Source organism: Microtus oregoni, unplaced genomic scaffold (genome assembly GCF_018167655.1).
Source record: "Microtus oregoni isolate MIOR12 unplaced genomic scaffold, Mior012 000003F_ref0000135, whole genome shotgun sequence".
NCBI classification, from domain to species: Eukaryota; Metazoa; Chordata; class Mammalia; order Rodentia; family Cricetidae; genus Microtus; species Microtus oregoni.
Window position 1 is genome coordinate 21,702,289 of NW_024543062.1, and position 26,506 is coordinate 21,728,794.

General features: G+C 44.3%; 2 protein-coding genes across 3 annotated transcripts in view; one reads left to right on the forward strand and one right to left on the reverse strand.

Annotated features, from left to right (window-relative positions):
* The window catches only part of Rad9b (RAD9 checkpoint clamp component B), a 34,642-nt gene extending 13,996 nt beyond the window's left edge, over positions 1–20,646 (forward strand). For both annotated transcript variants that reach the window (XM_041648960.1, XM_041648959.1), the window contains 6 exons: positions 2,487–2,593; positions 7,970–8,076; positions 8,162–8,226; positions 8,870–8,992; positions 9,905–10,133; positions 20,195–20,646. In XM_041648960.1, coding sequence (XP_041504894.1) covers positions 2,487–2,593; positions 7,970–8,076; positions 8,162–8,226; positions 8,870–8,992; positions 9,905–10,133; positions 20,195–20,305 — 742 coding nt within the window. In that variant the 3' untranslated portion in view covers positions 20,306–20,646. The remainder of the gene's footprint in view (positions 1–2,486; positions 2,594–7,969; positions 8,077–8,161; positions 8,227–8,869; positions 8,993–9,904; positions 10,134–20,194) is intronic.
* A 1,310-nt stretch (positions 20,647–21,956) lies between these two features.
* Positions 21,957–26,506, reverse strand: part of Pptc7 (protein phosphatase targeting COQ7) — a 38,209-nt gene continuing 33,659 nt past the window's right edge. Inside the window, exon 6 of the mRNA XM_041648118.1 lies at positions 21,957–25,435. Within this exon, the coding sequence (XP_041504052.1) occupies positions 25,377–25,435 (59 nt within the window). The 3' untranslated portion in view covers positions 21,957–25,376. The remainder of the gene's footprint in view (positions 25,436–26,506) is intronic.

Genomic DNA, 26,506 nt, shown 5'->3' on the forward strand with positions numbered 1-26,506 from the left:
GTGGTCACACTGAGTCTCCTTTGAATTCCATGTGTTCTGAGCTCAGTTGTCTCTGAAGAGTTTGTCACTTCACATTCGCACCAGAATAGAGGACATAATAAATCTTTATAAATTTTGACAGCCTCATGAGTAAAATTGTTGCCTTTTCATTGTTAATAGTGAGTCTGAGAATTATATGTTTATTAACAGTTTGGTTTTTTTTCTGTTTTTTTTAGACTTTTGAGACAAGGTCTCATACCTAGAGAGAGCCTGTGCTTCCCTGTGCTAGGACTATAGGCATGCACTATCGTGCCCACATTTTTCCTCTCTTTGACACGCACATTCATGTTGCCATTATTTATATATCAAGTTATTTTGGTATCTTGTGGTCTGGGGTATAATACAGGGATAGAACTCTTGCCTAACACATACAAATCTCTGGGTTTGACCCCCATAAACACAAAAGAAAAAATTATTTGGAGTCCCAACACAGGGGAAGCTGAGGCAGAAGAATCATGAACTCATGTCCAGCCTGGGCTACATAGCAATGTTCGGGCTCAGACAAATTTACTTGGCATTTGTATAACACCTCCCTATAAACAAGGGAGAGATCCCCAAATGAGCATGATAGTTGTTCCTGGCATCCTGACATCAGGATGCACTGCTGACCATGTTTAGCATCCAGCTAACAGCTAAGCCTGTATAAATTTTAAGAATGTCATTTTTATCTAACAGCACCTTAAGTTCAAAAGGATGGTAGAACTTGCAATTTCTCTTTGTTTTATTATAGTGCAATTTTATTTTAAAGCATTGTATTTTTTATATATGGGAGTTTTTGTATGCATGTGTCTGTGTACTATGTGCATGCCTGGTCCCCTTAGAGGGCAGAAGAGGGTGTTGATCCCCTGGAGCTGGAGTTACAGATGGTTGCGAGTAGTGTTGGGACTGGAACTTGGGTCCTCTGCAAGATCAGCTAGTGCTCTTAACTGCTGAGCTAGCTCTCAAGCACCTATTATACTTTTTTTGAGACAGGGTTTTAGCCCTGGCTGTCCTGGAACTTGCTCTGTAGAACAGGCTGCCGACCTGCCACTGCTTCCTGAGTGCTGGGGTTGAAGGTGTGCGCCACCACCTGGCTCTATTACACAGTTTTAAAAAGGCAATCTAACTAGAACTGGGCAATGAAGACCTTGGTGTGCACAGAGAGCACATGAAGATGTTCCGTATGGTGATCACTGGGAGAGCAAAAAGCAATCTTCAGGCCTGTGGAGCTCACTCAAGTGAGTTTTCTGTGGATGCATCTCTTTTTAAAGGGGTGCATAATTAAACCAGACATGGTGGCTCTCCCTGGTGAGCCCAGCACTTAGGAGGCTGAGGTAAGAGTTCCAGGCCAGCCTAGGCTACAGAGAAAGAGAGATCATGTCTCAGAAAAAAAGAAGAAAACAGCCCAAAGGGGATTCAGAATAAAAGGGTAGCTGGATGTCAGAGAACCTTGAAGTAGCAAGTGTTAATTAGATAGTCTACGATACATACAGAAAATCCAGGCGGCACGCAGGGTGGGACCTTCTGCCTGCTATGTTGTGGGGCAAATTAGATACTTCTCAATTGCTGTGGCAAAACACCATAACCAGAACAACTATCAAAGAAAGCTCAACTGGGCACGGTGGTACTTGGAGGTAGAGGCAGGAGGATCTCTGTGAGTTTGAGGCTAGGGTGGCCTACATAACAAGTTGAATTCTGGGATAACCAGGACTCCATAGAGAAACCCAGTCTCAAATTAATTAATTAATTAATTAAATACATAAAAATGAAAGTTTAATTGGGCTTACAGTTTCACAGTTTCTGAGGGTTAGAGTCCATGATAGCAGCAGGAACAGCTAAGATCTCATATATCAGTAGGAGGCAAAGAGAGAACTAACTTCAAATGGCACCTGTCTTTTTGTTTGTTTGTTTTTTGAGACAGGGATTCTCTGTATAGTCGTGGCTGTCCTGGAATTCATAGAGATCTGCCTGCCTCCGCCTCCTGAGTGCTGGGATTAAAGACCTGCACCACCCCGCCCAGTTTGGCGTTGGCCAACCACTTCTGACAAGGCCACACCTCCTAATCATTCCCAAAACAGTTCCACCAACCAGGACCAAGTGTTCAGACCTTAGATCTATGGAGCCATGTTAGTTCAAACCACCTCAGCTGTTTGTGAGTAGCTCCATGTTCTGCTGTCACCCTTTATAGCATGGAAGCAGAATCGAAGAACCGTCCCCGTGTCCTGTCACCCTGTGGTTCCTGCATGTTTTCCTAAGGCAGTAAACCATCTCTCATGCCCTTAATTTCTAAGTTCTTAGTGAGCCTTCTAAGGAAAGTAGAATTTAAAAATCACAATAAGAAAGAAGGCAGACTTTGGAGGAAGCTTCCTAAACCCAGACCTGGTTGTTTCCAGAATCAAGATTTGAATACCAGTAAGGTTACAGCTGACTTCCAGATAAATGTCAATGCATTTCACCACATTTTACAGGTTGCTGGCTGAAGCCATTGTTCTTCTAACGTCAAATCAAGAGGAAGTCACCTTTTCTGTTACTCCAGGGAGTTTCTGCCTCAAGAGTTCGAGTGGAGAATCCCTGGGTAAGGGTGATATCTGCCTTGTGCTGGGATGGGATGAGATGGGATGTGTTTCCTGCTTCTTCAAAACTACACACAGAGTGCCTGTCAGTGGTGTAACACCTGATGCTGTCTGAGAAGCACCAAAATGTAGAAAAATGGTAAAAATGATGACCAGGTCTGGGAAATTTATACAATTCACAATCCAAGTATATGGCTTTGAATTTTCAGGTTGCTTTAAAATGAAAAATAGTTATTGAGAAAATATATTTTCATGTAAGGACTGACCTACTGTTGTTCTCCTTCCCTCCTCCTTTTCCTTCCTTTTATCCTAACCCCCCCCCCCTTTTCTAAAGACAGGGTTTCATTATGTAACTCAGATTGGCTGAGAATTTGTAATTCCCCTGACTCAGCCTCCAGCCTCCCAAGTAGCTGGGATTATGGGCTTTCTCTAATATGCCCAGCTTCAGTCAGGCTTTCAAGGTCTGGGTCTCATCCTTTCCTGTTCTAAGAGGCCAGGAATCTGACTGAGATGAACTCTGACTACACATGAAGAAAAGGTGCCTCTGGGTCAGAACTTTACAGTATCCCAGATGGCAAGTGCACAGGCAACCGTGGGAACACCCCTCAGTCAGTTCTCCCTAGACAAAATTCCTAGAAGGGAATTTTGGTGATGAGATCTTGAAAGGGGGCCCCTTTGGGTCCGCCTTGCTCTCTGCAGTGCCTTCGCCAGGGATCTTTTGTTCCTTGTGACTGTGCTAGAAAGATTGGAAAGGAAGGAACTGTGTTGTCATCTTCTGTATTGCAGATCTGTGGTGGGGCTCACACACATGCCCACTGCATGAGCATTCTGCTGCTGCGCCATGTGCTGGGTCAGGAGCTGTGGTATTTAAAGTGAAGAGCCAGGGTGGAGGGCTTACACTGGGCCCAGTGACTGTTGTGTTTCCTAGGAATCACTTAGGAGACTTGGGTGTGGTAGGTGCTGCCACTGACGTGAAGACTCCAAGCACAGGAGCCATGTGGCCTGCCTACCTCACACTTCATAGTCATCTGTGGTCCTATTTGGGCTTCAGGATATAGCTTCTTACTAATGCACTTTTTAAATGACTTCCCTTGGGTTTGCTCCAACTTAATTTCTGCAACTCAGGAGAGCATGGCCTAGAAAAGAGACACATAGCTGATGAAAGGGTCTGCTTGATGAAGGTAGCTGTTTAGTAGCCCATAAGCACTGCCCAAGAGGAACTTTCTAATGAGTGGCTACCACTGTGGTTGACTAGCCACTGTCTAATCTTGTTGTTGGACTTCCTCTGCTCCAGCACTAGCTGTGGCATGAGCCTTGTTGAGGTGAAGCCTCTCCTACACTTGAGACTGCACATCCCAGGAGCCTGGCTAAGGCATTGCAGCACTAAGAAATAGTAAAAGATGGGAATGCAATCTGGTACAACCCCTTTGGATGTCAGTGTGGTGATTTCTCAGAAAATTAGGAAACAACCTTCCTCAAGACCCAATAATACCACTTTTGGGTATATATCCAAAGGATGCTCAATCCTGCCACAAGAACATGTGCTCAACCATGTTCATAGGTAGCTTTGTTTTCATAGCCAGAACCTGGAAACAACCTAAATGTCCCTCGATCGGAGAATGGAAAAGAAAAATGTGGTACATTTACACAATGGAGTACTACACAGCAGAAAAAAAATAAAAACAGCTTGAATTTTGCAGGAAAATGCAGGAAACTAGAAAGCATTATTTTGAGTGAGGTAACCCAGACACAGAAAGACAATTATCACTCAGGTGGTTTTTAAACATAAAGCAAAGAAAGCCAGCCTGCAAACCACAATCCTAGAGAACTTAGACAACAATATGGACATTAAGAGAGACTTACAGCCGGGCGGTGGTGGCGCACGCCTTTAATCCCAGCACTTGGGAGGCAGAGGCAGGCGGATCTCTGTGAGTTCGAGACCAGCCTGGTCTACAAGAGCTAGTTCCAGGACAGGCTCCAAAACCACAGAGAAACCCTGTCTCAAAAAAAAAAAAAAAAAAAAAGAGAGACTTACATAGATATAATCTACATGGGAAGTAGAAAGTATAAAAAGACAAGATCTCCTGAGTAAATTGGGAGCATGGGGACTTTGGGGGAGGGTTGAAGAGGGGAGGTTAGAGGTAGGGAGGGGAGCAGAGAAAAATGTAGAGCTCAATAAATATCAATAAACAAATTTTAAAAACAGAAATAGTAAAGGAATCTTCTGTGTGTAAATATGTTTCTCTTCCATCCTCCCCGTGTTATGGATGTTTTGCAAAGCAGTCTTTTTGATTCTTTGTTTTGAGACATGGTCTCAGTATGTGCCTAGAACTTTCTGTATAGATCAGGCTAGCCTTGAACTCAGAGCAGTCCACTGGCTTCCGCCTCCCTAGTGCTGGGAATGAGCCATCACATCTAGCCAACCAAAGCAGTTTAGTAATGAGAAGTTAAAAACACCAACGTATAGCCAGGCAGTGGTGGCGCACGCCTTTAATCCCAGCACTCGGGAGGCAGAGGCAGGCGGATCTCTGGGAGTTCGAGACCAGCCTAGTCTACAAGAGCTAGTTCTAGGACAGACTCCAAAGCCACAGAGAAACCCTGTCTCAAAAAAAAAAAGAAACCAAACAACAAAACAAACAAACAAACAAAAAACCACCAACATATGTACAAAAAAACTATAAAAATAAATGTGTGCTTGGTGGTGGTTGCAGCGCACATCTTTAATCCCAGCATTTGGGAGGCAGAGGCAGGCAGACAAATCTCTTGTGAGTTTGAGGCCAGCCTGGTCTACCAAGCAAGTTCTAGGATAGCCAGGGCTGTTACACAGAGAAACCTTGTCTCAAAAAAACAAACAAACAAATGAACAAAATAAAAATTAAAAATAGTATTACCATAACCCACCTATTTCATTCCTGGGCATATACCCAAAGGACTCCAAACCCTTTTATAGAGAAATTTGCACCTCAGTGCTTTTTCATTAACACAAAGATGTAAACAGAGACCGTGCTTTAGTTTCCTGGCCACACAGATCGAATAATCACACAAAACTGTATTAATTACAATACTGTTTGGCCAACAGCTCAGGCATATTGTTAGTTAGCTCTTACATCTTAAATTAACCCATTTCTATTATTTTATATTTTACCATAAGTTTTGTGGTTTGTTTACCTTTTGCTTCTTGGCAGCTACAGGGTGTCTACCTAACTCTGCCTTCTTTCTCCCTGCATTCAGTTTAGTTTTCCCGCCTACCTATATTTTGCCCTGCCATAGGCCAAATCAGCTTTTTTATTAACCAATGGTAATAAAACATATTCATAGCATACAGAGGGGAATCTTACATCCATCACAAGGAAATGGAACAAGCTTAGTTATTTATCAGTAATGAACAGATAATGAAAATCTGGTATATATGTAAAATGGAGGCCAGGTGGTAGTGCACACTTTTAATTCTATCACTCGAGAGGCACAAGCAGGCAGATCTCTGTGATCTTTTTTTTTTTTTTTTTTTTTTTTTTTTTGGTTTTTCGATACAGGGCTTCTCTGTAGCTTTTTGGAGCCTGACCTGGAACTAGCTCTTGTAGACCAGGCTGGCCTCGAACTCACAGAAATCTGCCTGCCTCTGCTTCCCGAGTGCTGGGATTAAAGGCGTGCGCCACCACCACCTGGCCTCTGGGATTTTTGAGGTCAGTCAGCCTAGTCTAGAAAATGAGTTCCAGAACAACCAGAGCTGTTACACAGAGGCAACCTGTCTTGGAAAAAAAAAAGTTTTTAAATATTTATGTATTATGTATACAATATTCTGTCTGTGTGTATGCCTGCAGGCCAGAAGAGGGCACCAGACCTCATTACAGATGCTTGTGAGCCACCATGTGGTTGCTGGTATTGAACTCAGGACCTTTGGAAGAGCAGGCAATGCTCTTACCCTCTGAGCCATCTCTCCAGCCCCCTTGGAAAACTTTTTAAAAAAAGATAAAATGGAATATTATTTAGCTCTAGAGAAAAATAAAATCACAAAATCTGGAGGAAAATGGATGGACTTAGACTGTATTATATACAGAGGTCACCCGATCACAGAGGGGAAAAAAAACACATGTTCTCATATGTGGATTCTTCAGTATAACATTTATATATATATATATATTATATATATATATACATACACACACAAATGTATGTGTGAATGCAGTATAACATGCAGAAAAGAGGACAAGAAAGGTGACATTAAGTGACACGGAAAGACAGAACGCAGGAAAAGCACGTCTTGAAAAGGGATATAGTGCTGTCTTTAGTGTAATGCGGCTTGTCACCCATGCCTCACTTCTTTCTACTGTCTTTTCCTCCATTGCTGGGTGTGCCTCACACATAGTACGCAAGCACTCTACCACTGGGTCTCCAGGGCCTCCCATCCCTCTCTTTATTGAGACGGGGTCTCACACTAGCTGAGCCTGGCCTAGAACTCACTGAGTGGCTTAGCTCACTGGCCTTGAACTGGTGGTAGTCCTTCTGCCTCAGCTTTCTAAATGCTAGATTATAGGTGTGAGTTATCATGCCTGGCTTCTAGCAGTCTTTTTAGCTATTATTTTGAGACAGGGCATGACTAAATTGCCTAAGCTGGCCTTGAACCCTAAATTTACTTTTTAATCCATGATTTTATAATTTAGTCTGATTGCCTTTAATCTTTCCATTCATTTTGTAAAAATTTTTGAGAGGTTTTAAATTTTTAACATTTTAAAACAATATGGGATATAGTTCGCTAATAAGCTGTAACTTGTTTTTACATGTAAACTATATTTATGGTAATCCCTTTAAGAATGAGTTAGCTCCACCATGTATCATGGCCCAGGCCTGTAATTTCAACACTGGGGAGGTGGAGGCAGGCAGGGAGGATTAGGAGTTCAAGGTCACCTTAGGTCATACAATGATTTTGGAGCCAACCTAGGCTACACGTGACGCTGCCTCACTAAAAACTTTATAAAAAAAGTTTGTTTTTATGGTGTTCTGGTTATTTATTGGTGACAGAAAGTCATCTCAAAACATAGTAGCTGGGACAGCCCTTTCTTACCCCTCAGGACTCTGCAGGCTAATGGGACTCAGCTGGGCAGTTGCCACTCAGGGCCTCATGCAGCTGTGGTTAGACAGTTCAGGCTGGAAGCATCCAAATACCTAAAGACAGCACACAGGGCGTGGCTTCCTCTGCCTTTCCCTGTGGATTAGACCAGTCACAGGCTACAGAGATTCGTGGGGCAGGGTGCTTTAACCCCACCTTTAAGGAGAAACAAAAACTCCTTGACTATGTTTAACTCAGGGTTTCATGTTTGTGCAAACGTTAACACATATCTCTAGTCCATCTTTAACCATTATTTCCTGATATTAAACAGATTTAAGCAGTTCTGTGTACAGTGAGATGTCCTTTGGCCCTGAAGAGTTTGACTTCTTTCAAGTTGGACTCGATACTGAAGTAACATTTTGCTTTAGAGAACTAAAGGTAAGAAGACACTACTGCTGAAGTCAAACTCAAGTTTTCATTAGTGCTAAAGGAGTGATTCCACTTTCTTCTCCTCTCCCTGCAGGGGATCCTCGCCTTTTCAGAAGTGATGCATGCTCCTATATCCATCTACTTTGACTTTCCTGGGAAGTAGGTCCCCCAAGAACCCTGTCTCTTCCCTTTTGTTCCCATAACAAAAGCCTTTGGAGCATGGTGAAGCTGATGTTACACCCCAGTACTCTTTGAACTTGACTAGCAACATTTGTCAGACTAAGAGTTTGAAAGATGCTATAACACGGTGCTTTGAAACTGGTAATGCAGCCAGATGTGGTAGCATGCGTCTGCAGGTCTGCAGTTGCAGTCCTGGCATGTAGGAGGTGGAGGCAGTGGGATCAGGAGTTCAAGGTCAGCTTTGGTCACACAGTGAGTCTGAGGCCAGCAAGTGCTATGGGACCTTGTCTCAAGAAAGCAAAAGTTAAGAAATTTGGTACTTTGACTGAAATAGATAATTGTTCTATGACATGAAACATTTGACTGTCTCCTGACAAAATTGTCTAAGTAGGAAATTATGCATGGCTCAAGCACATGGATTCTATGTGTAAGCCTTTAGTGTAGTTCAGAAGTAAAGCTGAATCAGATCATCTCCCTGGGGGTGCTGAGGGCTTCCTTAGGAAGCTGACCTGTGAAGATATGGAAGCAGCACCTGCTGTCTCTCTCCCTAAGCTGCTGGTACTTGCTGGTGTATGCCTGACAGCATCAGAAATGACATGCTTTGTGCCGATTGTCCTTCTAGACCCGTGGTTTTGAGTATTGACGACATGCTCTTGGAGGCGAACTTTATCCTGGCCACGTTAGCGGATCAGCCAAGCAGAGTGTCTTCACCACAGTCACTGTGTCTTTCCCAGGTACAAAGAAGGTGAGGCTGCAGGCTTCTTCTCTCTCTGGTGGAATGTCTGGGGGATGGCACTAATGCGCAAAACAATCCCACACCAGTTAGTATTAAAAGGGGTATTTATTTTGGGGGTAAAACTCACAAAGCACCAACCGTCAGAGCAGGAGCAGGAACCAAGCGCTGGTATCAAGAGAGCAGGCCAAGGCTTGCTGCTTTTTTAAAGATAAATAGACCACGCCCCAGTGGGCTGGTATTTCAGCAGCTATTGGCTGAAGGAGCGGAAGGTCCTCCTGCAGCATGGCACGTGTGCCACCACACATCTGTGACGTCCCTGACATACGACATTGGGATTACAGATGCATACTACTGAGTCCAGCTTTAAATAGGTCCTGAGGATCCAAACGCAGGGCCTCACTTGCATAGTGAAGGCTTTACCCTTTATGTTGGAACAAGTGAACGAAAAAGACCAAAATTGTCTTTTGAGATAGAGTCTCTATGTAGTGCTGCTGTCCTAGAACTCACTGTGTTGACTAGTTGGCCTTGAACTCTCAGAGATCCACCTGCCTGTTCCTCCCCAGTGTTGGGATTAAAGGCTCGTGTTATCACGACAGTCTCTTTTTATTTATTTATTGGTTTTTTTGAGGCAGGGTTTCTCTGTGTAGCCCTGGCTGTCCTGGGACTTGCTTTGTACACCAGGCTGGCCTTGAACTCACAGCGACCTGCTTGTCTCTGTTCCCCAAGTGCTGGGATTTAAAGGCGCAGGCCACCACCACCCAGCCTGTACTGGGCATTTCTAAATGACTGTACACATTAATCGTAATTTCCAACAAATACTTCAGTTACTTAATTCACAGTTCTCATCTAACATGCTCTCTTAGTTACATAAAAATGTATTTCCCACTAAACAACTCAATCTAATCCCTCTTAATACTCCAGGTCAGACCCCACACAGTCAAATGCCCAGGTGGGTAAAAGCCAAGCTAGCCAGACCCCAGAGAGCATCTCTCGAGCAGCCCCCAAAAGGTTGTTTCCCAAGGAGCCTCTGGACAGCAGCTCTGCAACAGAGACCAAGAGAGCCAGCACCAACCAGGACAACATCTCCCAAGTGCCTGAAAGTGTGGTCAGCGACATGGAGGAGGGGCCAGGCCCGTCACACCTCAGGAAGGTAGGAGAGCAGTGCTGAGGCAGGCTGGTCAGCCCAATTCACAGCATCCCTCTGATGTTGCCCTAGTCAGGCCACCTGTTTCATGAAGACACTCCACCCTCCCCTCTTGCCCTTCTGCTAGTCTCCCTTCATCTAGCATCCCTTTTGCTTTTACATCTGTGTCATATATGATCGTATATATGGTATAATGTATTTGTACATGTATGATCCACAAGTGAAAACATGCAATAGTTACGTTTCTGAGTCCAGCTTTTTTTACTTGCTATGTTGACCTCCATTTTCATCCATTGTCTAGCAGATTATGTCATTCCATTCTTCTTTATGGCTGAATAAAATCCATTGCATAGGGCTAGAGAGATGGCTTAGAGGTTAAGAGAACTGACTGCTATTCTAGAGGTCCTGAGTTCAATTCCCAGCAACCACATGATGGCTCACACCCATCTATAATGAGATCTGGTGCACAGAACACTATATACATAATAAATAAATTTAAAAAATCCATTGCATAGATGGACCACAGTTTCTTTATCCACTTATCTGATGATGCACAGCCAGGCTGATTATATAAGGTGGTTATGTCTCTGGGACATGTTAAAGCTCCTATGGTTATACACTCACAAGTACCCAGAAGTCATATGGCTGAGGCATCATATGTGACAGAATTTCTAGGGCTTTTGTTTTGGAGAGAATCTCAAGTAACCCATGCTGGCCTTTAGCTACTTAATAGCCAAGGATGGCCTTAAACTTGTGATACTTTCGTCTCTCCCTCGAAAGTACTAGGATTACAGGCATATGCCACCACACCTGGCTCTTTTTGGTGTTCAGACAGTGTAGCACAAATTCTAATTGATCTTAATAATAAAAACCCGGAGCCATATATTAGGGAGTGAAAGCTGAGAGATCAGAGAAGCAGTGTGGCGAGCCACTAGAGCGTTCTTACGTCTATCAAAAAATGCTCAGACCAAAGTCCAGACTACCTCCTCAGACTGCACCCACAGACTGCCCTGAGCTCCTCTGTTCTCCTTCTGCCCAGCTGTACCACTTCTGTCTCCACCTCCCTAGTGCTGGATTAAAGGCGTGGAATCCCAAATGCTGGGATCACCTTTATGTGAGCTCTGTTTCTCTTTTAGACAGATTCAATCTTGTGTAACCCAGGGTGGCCTTGAACTAACAGAAATCCCTCTGCCTCTGTCTCTTGGGATTAAAGGTGTGTGCCACTGTCCTCTAGTGGTTTAGCTCTGCACTCTGATCTTCAGACGAGCTTTATTTGTTAAAGCACAAAACAAAACTGGGTGGTGATGCATGCCTTTAATTCCAGCACTGAGGAGGCAGAGGCAGGTGGATCTCTGTGAGTTCGAGGCCAGCATAGTCTACAACAGCTAGTTCTAGGACAGGCTTCAAAGCTACAGTGAAACCCTGTCTCAAAAAAACAAACAACAACAAAAACAGCAAAAAACAACTGCCCCCCCAAAAAAACCCACAACAACAAACATACAAACAAAAAAACCCAGAATATCACTACAAGATGAGATCTCACTGGGCTTGAACTGTGTACTCAAGGATAGCCTTGAAGTCCTGATCCTCCTGACCTGCCTCCCAAGTACTAATCACAGCTGTGCCACCATGCTCAGCATAGTATATTCATGTTTCTGTACTGATTTCCATGAGGCGAGGATAAATTTACATTTCTACCAGCAGTGTATAATAGTTCCTATTTGCCAATATTCTTGCTGGCATTTATTTGTGAGTTCTGTGTTTTAGATTTATGTGTATGTGTGTGCCTCCATGTACGTATGTGCACCAATGTGTCCAGCGTCCATGGAGGCTAGAAGAGGACATCAGATCACATGGAGCAGGAGTAACAGGTTCTGGGAACTGAAGCTGTGTTCTCTGTAAAAGCAACAGTGCTCTTAACCACTGAGCCCCCCTCTCCAGCCCCCGAGGTTTCTGTTTTCACATATGTGTATGTGTGTGTTGTGCACACATGTATGCATGTACATGTAACGGTCAGAGGACAACTTGCAGGAGTCAGTTCTCTCCTTCTACCATGTGGGTTCTGGGGACTGAACCTGCTTCATCAGGCTTGGCAGTCAATTGCCTTTACCTGCTGAACCATCTTGCCAGTCCCTTGTTTGATTTTGGATCTCCTCTTCTCTCTCTCTCTCTCTCTCTCTCTCTCTCTCTCTGCCTCCCTCCCTTCTTTTTGAGTTCTTTATACATTGTAGATAATGATATTGTCAGATGCGTAGCTAGCAAAGATTTTACCCAGTCTGCAGGGTGTTCACTCACTGTTCCTTCTGCTGTGCAGGAGCTTCTTAACTTCATGCAATGCCAGCAGTCAGTTCTTAGTATTCTTTTTTATTTGTATTTTTATTTATTTATTATGCATACAATATCCTGTCTGTGTGTATGCCTACAGGCGAGAAGAGGGCACCAGACCTCATTACAGATGGTTGTGAGCCACCATGTGGTTACTGGGAATTGAACTCAGGACCTTTGGAAAAGCAAAATGCTCTTAACCACTGAGCCATCTCTCCAGCCCCAGTTCTTAGTATTCTTACCTGAGCTATTGGCGTCCTTTCCACAAAGCCCTTAGCTGTTCCTGTAACTGCTTTGTCTGTATTATCTTCTAATTTGTTTCCATTTACATTAAGGTCTTTGATCATTTTATTTCCAATGGAAATTTGTGTATACGTGAATGTGTGCCACACACACAGGTCACAGCACATGAGTGGTGGTCTGAGAATAACTTTCTGGTCAATTCTCTCCTACTCTGTGGGTCCCTGGGCTCAAATCACAGTCATTAGCTTGACAGCAAATCCCCTTACTAACTGTATATTGCTGGACTCACCAATTTAAAAAATGGTATTGTATATGTATAGTATTATGTCTGTTGTGTTGTGTGTACCTGTGTATGTAACTACACATGGAGGCACTTGGAGGCCCAAAATCGATGCTGGGTGACTTTTTTAAATTAAAAATATACTCGTGGGGGCTGGAAAGATGGTTAAGTGATTAAATGTGCTTGATGCTCTTGCAAAGAGTTTCCAGGCACCCAAGTTGGGTATCTCACAATTCCCTGTAAGTCCAGCTCCAGGGAATCCTACACCTTCTTCTAGCCTCCGCAGGAGCTTCACTGTACAGCCTGTGATCCAGACTTTGCCCACTGAGGCATTTCACTGCAATCCTTCTTTATTCTTTTGAAACACGGTATCTCAGTGAACCTGTAGTTCATTCCTTCAGCTAGGCTGGCTGACCAGTGAGCTCCAGGGATTGGCCTGTGCTCACCCCCAGCCCTGGACAGGTGATATTACCCAGATTCTGATGTTGGTGCTGGGATCCATATTCAGGTTCTCATGTTTGTGCACCAAGCACTTTGTTTTCTTTCTCGAACAAATGAGCAGCTGCACATATTTTCATACACAAATGCTGCTTCCTGCACTTAACACAACTGGAAAACACTGCTTTCTGCACAGCAGCTGGGACATCTTCCCTGTGGGTTAGCTCGACCGTTCTACATGGCCATGTATAGTCCCCCAGAATTCTGTAATTACAAAAGCTGTCACAAGCACAAGGAGGCAGGAGCAGGAGGATCTTCAGTTTCTTACACAAATAACTGAATAGTTCTGAGTGGTTTGCACTACAATGTTTCTACAGGGGAACTGGTCTATCTGCTGACTCACTAACAATCTGCAGAGTCAGGCTTGTTCCATGTAGTGCATCAGGGGCTGGAGAGATGGCTCAGAGGTTAAGAGCTTCGCCTGCTCTTCCAAAGGTCCTGAGTTCAATTCCCAGCAACCACATGGTGGCTCACAACCATGTAGTGCATCAGTGACACAGTCATCATAGTAAAGAATATTGGTGAGTGTGTAGAAGCTCTGTTATGTGCAAAGGAATCTGTGAGATCTCTGAGTTCAAGGCCAGTCTGGGCTACAAAGTGAGTCAGCCTGCTCTACCAAGCCAGTCCGGAACAGCTAGGGCTACACAAAGAAACTCTGTCTTGAAATCTGCTCCCTAGCCCCCACATAAAAAATAAAGAAGTGGGGCCTCGGTAAATTCTTTCTAAGTGTGATAACTGACCCAAGTGTGTTTTCCAAGACAGAGTTTCAAGGCTGTCCTCAAACTCAGAGATCCGCCTGCCTCTGCCTCCCAAGCGGTGGGACTAAAGACTGCGACACCACCGCCCAACCATGTGCAGATAGTGTTTGAGGTCTGCTAGCTGTAGCAGTGAAGGGGAGTGAGTGTTTTCTCAACTCTGCAAACATCTCGTGATGCCAAACTTGGGGAAAAACTTATTGCCAAATTTATAGTTCAAAAACTTTGTTTTTTTATATTTATTGAGTTCTACATTTTTCTCTGCTCCCCTCCCTGCCTCTACCCTCCCCTCTTTAATCCTCCCCCAAGGTCCCCATGCTCCCAATTTACTCAGGAGATCTTATCTTTTTATACTTTCTACTTCCCATGTAGATTATATCTATGTAAGTCTCTCTAAGTGTCCTCATTGTTGTCTAAGTTCTCTGGGATTGTGGCTTTCTTTGCTTTATGTTTAAAAACCACCCATGAGTGAGTACATGTGATAATTATCTTTCTGTGTCTGGGTTACCTCACTCAAAATAATGTTTTCTAGCTCCATCCATTTTCCTGCAAAATTCAAGCTGTCGTTATTTTTTTTGCTGTGTAGAACTCCATTGTGTAAATGTACCACATTTATCTTATCCATTCTCTGGTCAAGGGGCATTTAGGTTGTTTCCAGGTTCTGGCTATGACAAACAAAGCTGCTATGAACATGGTTGAGCACATGTCCTTGTGGCATGATTGAGCATCCTTTGGATATATACCCAAAAGTGGTATTACTGGGTCTTGAGGAAGGTTGTTTCCTAATTTTCTGAGAAATCGCCACACTTACATCCAAAGGAGTTGTACCAGCTTGCATTCCCACCAGCAATGCAGAAGTGTTCCCTTTTCCCCCACAACCTCTCCAGCATAAGTTGTCATCAGTGTTTTTGATCTTGGCCATTCTTACAGGTGTAAGATGGACTCTCAGAGTTGTTTTGATTTGCATTTCTCTGATGACTAAGGATGATGAACATTTCCTGAAGTGTTTTTCAGCCATTTTAGATTCCTCTGTTGAGAGTTCTCTGTTTAGGTCTGTACTCCATTTTTTATTGGATTATGTGATCTTTTGGTGACCAATTTCTTAAGTTCTTTGTATATTTTGGAGATTAGACCTCTGTCTGCTGTGGGGTTAGTGAAGATCTTTTCCCATTCTGTAGGCTGTCGTTTTGTCTTGTTGATCATGTCCTTTGCTTTACAGAAGCTTCTCAATTTCAGGAGGTCCCATTTATTAATTGTTTCTCTCAGTGTCTGTTCTACTGGGGTTATATTTAGGAAGTGGTTCCCTGTGCCAATGCATTCAAGTTTACTTCCCACTTTCTCTTCTATAATAGGTTCAGTGTGGCTGGCTTTATGTTGAGGTCTTTGATTCATTTGGACTTGAGTTTTGTGCATGGTGATAGATATGGGTCTATTTTCATTCTTCTACATGTTGATATCCAGTTATGCCAGCACCACGTGTTAAATATGCTTTCATTTTTCCATTTTATATTTTTTGCTTCTTTGTCAAAAATCAGGTGATTGTAGGTGTGTGGATTAATATTTGAGTCTTCGTTTGGTTCCATTGGTCCTCCTGTCTGTTTTTATGCCAATACCAGGCTGTTTTCAGTACTGTAGCTCTGTAGTAGAGTTTGAAGTTAGGGCTTGTGATGCCTCCTGAAGTTCTTTTATTGTACAGGATTTTTCAGCCCTCCTCGGTTTTTTGCTTTTCCATATGAAGTTGAATGCCGTTCTTTAGAGGTCTTTGAAGAATTTTGCTGGGATTTTGCTGGGCATTGTTTTGCTTTTAAAAGGTTTTATGTATGAGTGTTTGCCTGTGTAAGTGTGTGTGCTGCATGTGTGCCTGGTGCCCAGAGAGGTGGAGCTGAGTCTCTTGGGACTGGAGTTACTGATGGTTGTGAGCTGTATATAGGTGCTGGGAACTCAATCTGGATTCTCTACAAGAGTAGCTGGTTCTCTTAACTACAGAGTCCTCTCTCTAGCTCCAGTTTTGTTTTATCTATCTATCTATCTATCTATCTATCTATCTATCTATCTATCTATCTATCTATTTTTGAGGCAGGGTCTCTCTACATATCTCTGGCTTCCTGGAACTTGATATATAGACCAGGCTATCCTCACACTTGCAAATACACCTGCTCTTTTGTTCAGGGACTAAAACCCTTTTGTTTTTATGTGTCTGTGTGTCTGCCACATGTGTGTGGTACCCTGGAATCAGAGGTGTAATTCCATGGAATTGGAGTTAGAGACAGTTGTGAGCCACCCAGCTTAGGTTATAGGAGAGGAAATAAGGTTGCAAGTGCCCATAACTGCTAAGCCATCTCTCCTCTCTCTCTCCACATGGTTTCAATGGGCACTTCTCTGGTTGTGAATTAAGCTTAATAGCTTCTGGGTACCAAACTTGGGTCTTGAAAAGAACAGAAGTGCTCTTACCAGCTGCAGTCTACAGCCCTGTCCCCTCTGTGTGCTCAATGGATACACAGGCTTATTAAGTCACTATCTGTAGTGTTTGGTGCACCCACCTACATATCTTATTTTGGTTTTTGTTATTTTTGCCATGCAAAGCATTTTTTCTTTACATAGTAATTTTTTTCTAATTTCAAATAATTTTGAGTAGGTTGGAAAGCTTCTCCTACACAGGTTAAGAAATCCACTCCTTTCCTCTTATGTTTACTCAATGAGCCATCTGGAGTCTTTCTTCATGCACGCTGTAAATTACCGCTCTAACTTTGTCTTTCCAGAATGGCTTTGCAGCTACCCCTTTAAACTTTTACAATTATAGCCTGCCTTTGCCCAGGGTTCTGGTGTCTCCTTGCCATGTTAGAAACTTGGCATATTTGTGCCAGTGTCTGGACTTGCTGTGGCTGACTCTTTTGTCTCATACTCACTGCCACTTCCTCAGTGGCTTCTAGTTTGGTGGCCTAATGGCTTTTTGCAGACTTACCTTGTTGTACTTTTGAACATTTACTTGTAATTTAAATTTTAGTAACAACTCACCCATCTCCATAAAAAACACCTGCTGGTATCTGAGCTATTTTTACACTTCTCTTAGGCAAAGCGCTGTTATGCTGTTCACTTATCCACCTGTAACCAAGCAGTGGTTTTTGTTTTTTTTGTTTTTTTTCGAAACAGGTTTTCTCTGTAGCTTTGGAATCTATTCTGGAACTCTCTCTGTAGACCAGGCTGGCCTCAAACTCAGAGATCCACCTGCCCCTGCCTCTCGAGTGCTGGGATTAAAGGTGTGTGCTACCACCGCCTAGCCATGCCAGCACTGCCTGGTCCAAGTGATGTTTTTCTCTTTAAGCTCACTTATGTCTTTGAGGTCATTTTAGAATTAAGACTTTAAAGTTATTTTTAATTTTTCTTGAGACAGGGTCTCAAGTTGCCCGGATTTGTTTCAAATTTCCTTTGCAGTTGATGGACCTCTTGTCTCTCTCTCCCAAGGGCTGGAATGCGCTACCACACCCAGTTTGTTCCTGTGGAAGGTGGTGTAGTGAAGACAAGGTCTCACTGTGTAGCCCAGACGAAAACTCCCAACCCTCATGCCTCAGCCTTCTGAACTAGGACAGTGGATAACACATCTAGCTTCTCATAGGGTTCTGAGTATATACCGTTAAGTGTTTTTCTGGCTGGGAATGGAGCATATGCTTGGAATTCCACACTTGTGAGGGTGAGGCAGGAAGATCATAATCTGTCTCTAAATAAAGGGTAAAAAGGGGGAAGTGGGTAATAGCTCAGTTGATAGAGTGCTTGCTTAGGATGCCCTGGGTTCTGTGTTTGATCCCCAGCACTGTATGGGCCAGGTGTGGTGGTGCACATACTGCTCTGAAGCCAGCTTGGTTTACGTGACTGTTGCTGGGATTTTTTTCTTTTTCTTATCTTTGTTTTTTCAAGGCAGGGTTTCTTTGTAGCCTTGGAGCCTGTTCTGGAACTCACTCTGTATACCAGGCTGGGCCTCAAACTCAGAGACCCACCTGCCTCTGCTTCCCGAGTGCTGGGATTAAAAGCATGTGCCACCACTGCTCGGCAATGTTTTTTCTATTAATGTGCACTGACTGCAAACATTTGTGTGCACAGCTGTTCTGTATGTTGACTTTGTCTACTTTGCTGAGTTGTCTTCTTGCTCATGTTCCCCCAGCACAGTCACATCAGACAGAAATGGCCTGATTGCCCTGTGCTCCTGAGTTGCAGCCAGAGGCAGGCATCCTGTTTCCTCCCTATCCCAGATGTGGTCAAGTACTGCTTTCTTTATGTGTGTGTAGTGTCCATGGAGGACAGAAGATGTTGGCTACCCAGTAGCTAGAGTTACAGGGAGTTTGTGAGACTGTCCAGCATGGGTTCTGGGAACTGAACTCAGGTCCTATGAAAGAAGCAAACCCTTCTAACTGCTGAGCCATCTCTCCAGTCCCTTGTACTGTTTCTGCTCATGCCTCTGTGCCTCACATCCCATACCTGTGACCCAGAGCCAGGAGTTTTACCCAGGTCTCTGGCACATTAGCAGACTGTTCTACCACTGAGCCCAGTCGGCCTTCTTTCCTGTGTGTGCATGGTTCTTGCCTGATGTAGGGAGGATGGTTAGCTAGCTATAGCTTTTGTTTTTTGTGGTTTTTTGAGACAGGGTCTCTGTAGCTCTTCACTGTCCCAGAAATTACTCTGTAGACCAGGTTGGCCTTGAACTCGAGGTCCACCTGCCTCTGCCTCCTGAGTGCTGGGATTAAAGGTGTTCACCACTACTCCCTGGCAACCAAAGATTTTAAGTCCAAGTAGACATCAAGAACAAGGGCAGGTGGCTGACAGCACTCAGCTCAAGCCTGAAGCAATGCCAGGCAATGCTCAAACACCAAGATAAGCCTGAATTTTGCAGCCTCGGAGGGTACAGTGAACATTACTGAGAGCTACTGCATGGGCCAAACACACAACAGAAGAGGCTTCTTGGGTCACCTCTAGTCTTAGGACCTTTACCTTAGTCAATCAATAGAAATTGCTTCCAGTTGAGTTCAAAGCAATTGCTGTTCTTTAACAGGTGACCACAGATTTCACTGCAGGAACAGCACAGATGCACTCTAGTTCCAAAGGCCATGGTGTGAAATGGTTCTCACAGGGCTAAGCACCAGGGTGTCACTTAGCCTTCTCCTTTCAGGAGCTTTCTGCCATGGCCGGAGTCTGGCACCTTCGTCCATTCTTAGGCTCATTGTCCCCTTCCATTTCCCAAGCCAGGTATCAAGATTTTAGCCCACTTGGCTGCTAATACCAGCTGTGCAGCCTGATTTCATCACTACCTACCTGTGTGCTGGGGTTCTAGGGTTTAGTCCATGGTAGGGCTATTGTTCTGCTCACCACAGCTAAGCTTGGGCTCACTGGAATGAGGGGTCAGAAGCTGCTGCTGTCACCCCTGCAGAAGGCACCTCTCTCCAGCCTGTCTTATGTTTTCTGCTATGGTGGCTGCTTCAGGCATGGGGTTCATTTCTGGGAGGTGCTGAGGTCCAAAGCTTAAGATAGGGTGGGAAGGAGCATGAGGAGAGTCCTTAAATGCAAACAGGTCTGTGACAGAGAAGAGGACAGGCCATCTAAGCATCAGCAACACTAAGGCTTCTTCAACAGAGCAGCAGGGCCTGGGTGGGGGCAGGGTAGGTATGGAGTCAGGAGGGGAGGGAGACAGCTAGTCCCCTCCTTTGCCTGAAGAGACTCCTTGCCTTTCTCAGTCCTGGTGGACAGTTTTGTAGCTCCAGGGAAGATCACAGTGGACCACCATTCCTAAAGGTCCTGTCCTGGGATAATGATGTCAGAAGAGGCTCTCAATCTAGATGAGTTCAGTTGATAATGGTGTCCATGATTTATCACCATCAAAGACAGTGGCAATACCTGACCTCATTCTCAGAGGCTTGCCTGGAGCCTTCAGTGAGCAGGCTTTGTCTTCGGAATAAACTAAGATTTGTTTTTCCTTCCAGTTTTCCTGCATGTTCTTTGGAGCAGTTTCTTCTGAGCAGCAAGAACATGCCGGCCACCCCTTGGACAGCTTAGCGACAGCAAGCGACAGTGAAGAGGATGCGAGTGGATGAGTATCCACAGCTCAGCGATAGCTGCACTGGGTGCTGGGCCCTGCCTCCTTGAAGGCCAAGGGAGAATGGAGCAGACATTGGCCCTGGCTTTTTTAGAGATGGTGTCTTTACTCTTCCCAATATCAGGGTGCACTACAAATCTATTGTGTCACTTGGGGACAGAGCCAGAGGCACAGGAATGAACTTATCAGGGTTCTGAGACACCACTGTTTACCCTGCAGCCTTGATATGTCCTCTGCCGGTTCCTAAAGGGCTTTCCTCAGCATTGGGGTGGGTGTGGGGCTCTCAAGAGCCCCTAGGACTCTTCTGTACATGTCTGCAGACAACAGTCATGCAGTCCCTTCTTATGTAACCTGGCAGTTCATTGTTCTTTTTTCTCCAGACTAAAAAAAGTTGTGAATAAAGATATATAGTTAGCCTTTCACTTTGCGGTCATTTTACATATTACACAATTTCATTCCTCAACCTCCATTTGCTCTGGTTCCTGCACAGTATGCAGTGGGATACAGAAAGCATGTAGCGAAGCCAAGTATGTCTGAGTCATCACCACATGCAGCAGCCCGAGCTCAGGCTGCAGTGGAGAGAGCTGGGGAACAAATGCCTGTCCATTGCTCCTCTCAGGTCATCAGGCTGTGTACCTGCACAGTGTTACGCAACATCTTACAGTGTGTGACTCTCTTTCCCCAGACCTGTTAGGTTAATTACAAGCCCACAAAGGAGTCTTTGGTAGCACTGCTAAATCTTGGGAAAACCATCAAGCCATAAGGAAACATCAACCAGCAGGCCACTGTACTTTAGACTCTGAGAAACTGGAAGTGCCGCCTAAGTGGATTAGCGTGCTTTAAAAGTGTGAACAGATTCTAGCTGAAACCAGAGTGATTTGGCTCTTGTAGCTTAGCAATGAGTCACAGCTGCCCACAGTAACCTAATAAAAACCCACTTTATCCCAAAATGTTCCTCTGTGAATGAAAATGGGCTTTCACTGAGCTTTTTGTGGAAACTGGCAATGCCCACCCATCACAGTTCTGTCCTCTCTGTTGTAGGCTGAGGGTTTATGAATCTCATGTTTACCCTGATGACATTCCTACCTGACGCAGGTGGCTGCAGAGCAGCTCTGTAGTCTCCCTGCTGGACGAGGCCTAGGTTCATCCAAAGCACCTTGGTCAGCATCGCCTGCGTGCAGCACTGGGTCTGTACAAGACAGTGACATTGTCACGTGTCACACTCGAAGCACTTAGAGCTTTGAGATTCTAGCAGGGCACCAGCAAGGCGTGTGTGTGTGTCCGTGTTGTGTGGTTCTGGGATAGAATCCACGGCCTTGCACACAGTAGGTCAGTGCTCTGCCACCAAGCCCCAGCCCTCACAAAGGCATGCTCTGGTAGCTTCACTCAATACTGTTTGGAAGGCACAACGCCCCAGCTGAAAAAAGCTTCTCTAATTTACACTCAATTGGTAAATTTTTGAGGAAGATAAGTAGCTGTTGATTAACAACCACACCTGCTCAAATGGTAAAGCACAAAAGACACAGCTCTGAAGTGCTGGCTCACTGTTAGGTAGACCAAGAGGCTTGGGGTTGAGAGCATGACAGAGACGATGACAATGCCGAGAGCTGGTGTCTTATTTCCTGACCATTCAAACCAAAGAGTGGCAATTAGTATAAATACTATATTTATTAAATATCTTTACAGTTTATTTAAATGTATTTACAGAACTATTCCTGCATAAGTTATATTTCAGACATCGATTCAGGTCATTGCCTCTTGTAGGACAAACAATGATAGTCTCAACAGAAAACACAGCTCATTAGTACACATGGATTCAGATTTGCTTCATCACTTAGTCGCTTTTGCCACAAACTACCTGCTAACAGTTACATTTTGACATGGACACCGCTTTAGTTGAGAAATTCAATTTTGTGATAAATTTACTTTTTGAAAGAAATAGAATCCAAATGTCTTCTGGTTCATATTTTGCTTTATAAGCAGTTTTTTTCTTAGCATCGCAAAATTTTTTAAACACAAAACTGTGACAGTCTCCAGAGAAACTGTTCTAACTTTGCCGAAGATAGTTGGTGGACAGTGACAAGGAGCCATGAACCTACCCACAGTATAAACATGTACAGACAGCCCTACCCAATCCTGCTGGCCACCTCCACAACACTCACCAGGAGGGCAGCCCTGTGAGGTCTCACTGCCTCCTCTATCCACAACAAGGACAGCAGCAGAAAAGGGCACTCTCCTGCCTCAGAAAGCTCATACTCAGTCTCTACTCCAGACACAGCCCAACCCAGACTCGCACACCTGGAATGGATTCTCTGTGAGTTAGTAACCGACCAACCAAGTCAAGCTTATACAGTAACTCAGGACAAATAACTTGTTCTCACCCTCATTTCTTTCAATTTTTAAGAGCCTAGGGACTCTAGCTATTTCACCTCCATTTGGTAATCTTATTTATTTCTTGTGCGCAGGCAGCTTAAGTTCATAGGAAGAAATAAGGTTCTGATATGTTTAGAGTGCACATTTTTAAAACAGAACAAAATAAAAATTTCAAGCATGTGATAAAAATAGTGATTTTTTTATAATACAGTATTGCTTTATAAATATAGATGGAAAAGCTATAAACTTTACTGGTCTTTGGTGCATCCAGAGAGGGATAAATAATTTGCCATTTGTAAATTAAAACCCAAATTTCTCTTTTGTTATAAAAGTTCACTCCATGAGACAAATATGAGTGCTTACATTGCTTGATTTAAAATACAATGCACGCACACACCAGGTTCCAAAGAGGACCTGGTGAGGGGTGTGTGGCAGAGCCCCTGGCCATGGGGAGTGCGAGGCAGTACTCCTCCACCTGGCGTCTGACAGCCATAAAATTAAGTGTGTAAGAAAAAGGACAGGGGTGGAGCAAGTGGAATATGTAATGTCACTAGTCCATGCACCAGGCCCAAAGTAATTTTCAGTCTGAATCTCAATGCTGCCCCATAGTTTCCAGTGCACTACAACAGCCGCACTGTCCACGTCTAACAACCACTGCTCAGAAAAGTGAGTTGTAGAAAATACACCGATCTACCTTTAGAAAGACTGCTTGATGGGTTAAGTAAGAGCAGAAAAAAGCCAGTGACTTGACCAGCTCTGCTCCTAGCAGGAATTAAATGTTGGCATTGGAAAATTAATGCAAAAATATATCCAGATTGTAAGGTTACAATACATCTGACCAGAAACTAATTATAAACCACAGAAAAGAGTTGGAGTAGTCAGTCCTAGGGCCACACACCCCGCCTGGATACAACCTTACTGTTCTAAACACAGACACTGCCAAGAGTTTGTGCAAAATAAATACCCACCAGTGCCCCTCATGCTCCGTCATCAACAGAGCATGACATCTCTCTATCCCAGTCTCCCTCCATACCCGGCCCCTGTATCTCCTCACCAAAGAACTCAGTGTTGTCAGGTTAGGGTAGTTAAGGCATTCTGACATGTAATTAAAGGTGATTCAAAATAGGAATCTAACATTATGCCAATTTAGGAATAGCAGATAAATTATTGAACAGCTTACAAATGAGTAACTCATTCTTAGAAACGAAATGCCTGTTACAAGCATGATGCACTGAGATACAGCAATGACATGTACATGGTACATGGTAAACAATTTAAATAAAACAAGAGACAGCTACTCAAATATACAAACTCACAGACAAAATCTTTTAAAAACAAGTTGAGGTAACCTCAAACACAAGTTCAATGCAGTAACCAGGGAGCCAGTGTCTCCTGCAGAGGAAGGGCTGTGCGACTGCTCACGTGCTCTTCACACCAACATCACCTGACTTACACAGAAAACACGGCTTTAATTTAAGGGCTTCTAAGTATATATGGTTTTCTACCACCAAGTTAAAGAAGGAAAAGAACGGACCAAAAATATATATCTTTACAGCAGTCAATTGTACATAAACCTTAAAAGTAAGTTTGCGCTCGCAGGAAATGGGAAAGTCTGAGAAGGAACGTCACCTACTGCAAATGGCTATTGGAACTGTAAACATTAAGCTGGACTCAGAACCCCACACTCAGCTGGGGTCACTGCGAACGTCAGGTCATCACTAGCTTTCCTGTGGACTCTGTGTGCTGCAGCCACCACGCTGTCACCTTGAGGACACAGCACAGTTGGGGCATGCTCTAAGGGTGTTTACTCCTGAGGGGCGGAAGGAGCGAGGCTGTCCACAGCCAACCCCATTCCAAGCTGCAGCTGCATACTTTTGCCTGGCCGGGAAGGCCCGTGGCATTCTCACAGGCAGCACAGAAGACTTCAGCTTCAGCATTTGATTCTCAGGCTTTGATGAGTTTTGCAATTTTGCATTACATTTCTGGGAATAGATTTTGGTAGAGTCTCCTTCCTCTGTCCCTCCTGTGGACCAGGCCTCGAGCCTGTGACACGGAAAATCAGTAACTGCCATAGCTTCAATCACAGGAGTACAATTAAGCATCTTTTTAAAAAGCACAAAATATCTGCATCCAAAGAATGAAAATTTTCTTCCAATTTGTCATCAAAACTGTAAGCTGCTAGGGTTGAGTGTCAGAACCCAGCACAGGTTTGGAGCAGGATGTGAACTCCTGGGAAACAGGAGTTTATACAGAAAAGACAAAGCCATGGCAGGTCTGGTAGACTGCGCCTGTGGGCACGGGCTCCTCCTGGGAGGGTTGTGTGTTTTCCAGTATGACGTCACTATTTACTGTCTGTTGGATGTTACATCCCTTTAACACACTGAAATTCTGAATTCACTTTACCAACATTACTTATTTTCAAAACTTCAACTGCTTTTGAAAGGTAAAAGGCTTTGAACCCCTCCAGAAGGGAGCAGTCACCGAGCTTCTCTTGGTGGTCAGCAGCAGGTCCTGGGCTAGTGGATGACAATAGTGGTTCTCAACAAGGATCTCAATGGGTCTCAAACAAGGGCCAGGCATCCGGCATTGGCCACTGAGATCAGTGGCAAAGAAATGTGGTCCTGCCAGCAGGATCAGCACACATGGCAGGGAAAAATGGGGTGACAGGGAAAGGCAGGAGTTGCCAGCGTGGCCAATCAGTCCGTATACTCAGCCACTATTGAGAGGAGGACAGTGATATCATCTGGCTTTCCACCTAAAACACAAATGGAACTTATCAGTATATGTGTAGGAAGAGTCAACCAAAGTTGTGGTCCAGGTAGTACCGTAGAGACAAGTGCTCATCTTTCAGTGGATCTGGTCTGTCAGTGCACAAGAGTGGAGAAACAGCTAAAAGCTGTAAGCTCTGGGTTTGGGAGATTGGGAGTTCAAGGTCGTTTTCACCTACAGAGAGTTCAAGCCCAGACTATGTTACAGGAAACCATCCCCCAACGCTAAAATAAAACAAATAAGGTAGTTAAACACAACCAAGAAGCCAGGGCGTGGTTCTGCATACCTATAATTTCAGAACTTGGTAGTTTGAGGCAGGTGGATCATCACTCATTTGAGGCTAGTTTGAGCTATCTAAGATCTTGTTTCAAAGAAACTAAATCAAAAAAGTGACTTAATTGAAGCTTAAAACCACTGCCCCAAACCCACCTGCTGCTTTCCCATGATGGCTGTGCCGACGGCCACGCAGAGCATCGGCTGCAGTGACGGTCTGTAGGGCAGCTCCAGCCAGCACTCACAGGAGCACTGTCCTAATCTGGACAAACATGCCCACTATGTGGAAACTAGGAATAGCCTGTGTTCTAATGTGCCAAGCAGCTATGGCATGCGCTTTTCTCTATTCTAACATTTCCTGAGCTCAGATGTGCTCTGCATGTCATAATAATATTACACTAGCAACAGCTGGGCAGCCCCACACTTCTGATGCCAACATCATCAGAATCAGCTGGGGCTGGCCTAATTCCCCGGTCACATCATGAAGTGGATTGGAAAACATCAGAGTTGAGGGCAATGTCATACAACTTCCCTTTGCAGGTTGCTGTGGTAGTTTGATCAGTCACTTGAGGGGCAGAACATTAAGCTGCTGGGAATATGGCCCAGGGTGATCAGATCAGTGGTGGAGTAAAGGCTTCAGGTTCTACCTGTCTCTCATTCAGTCAAGGTCAGTTCTGAAGGGCACCTCAGAGGAGAAGCGAGCTACACGTTCGCTGCTACCCTCCTGACCTTGCTGTGAGTGAGAGGAAGGACACTTAAACACTTTCACCCAGAGCTCAGAACC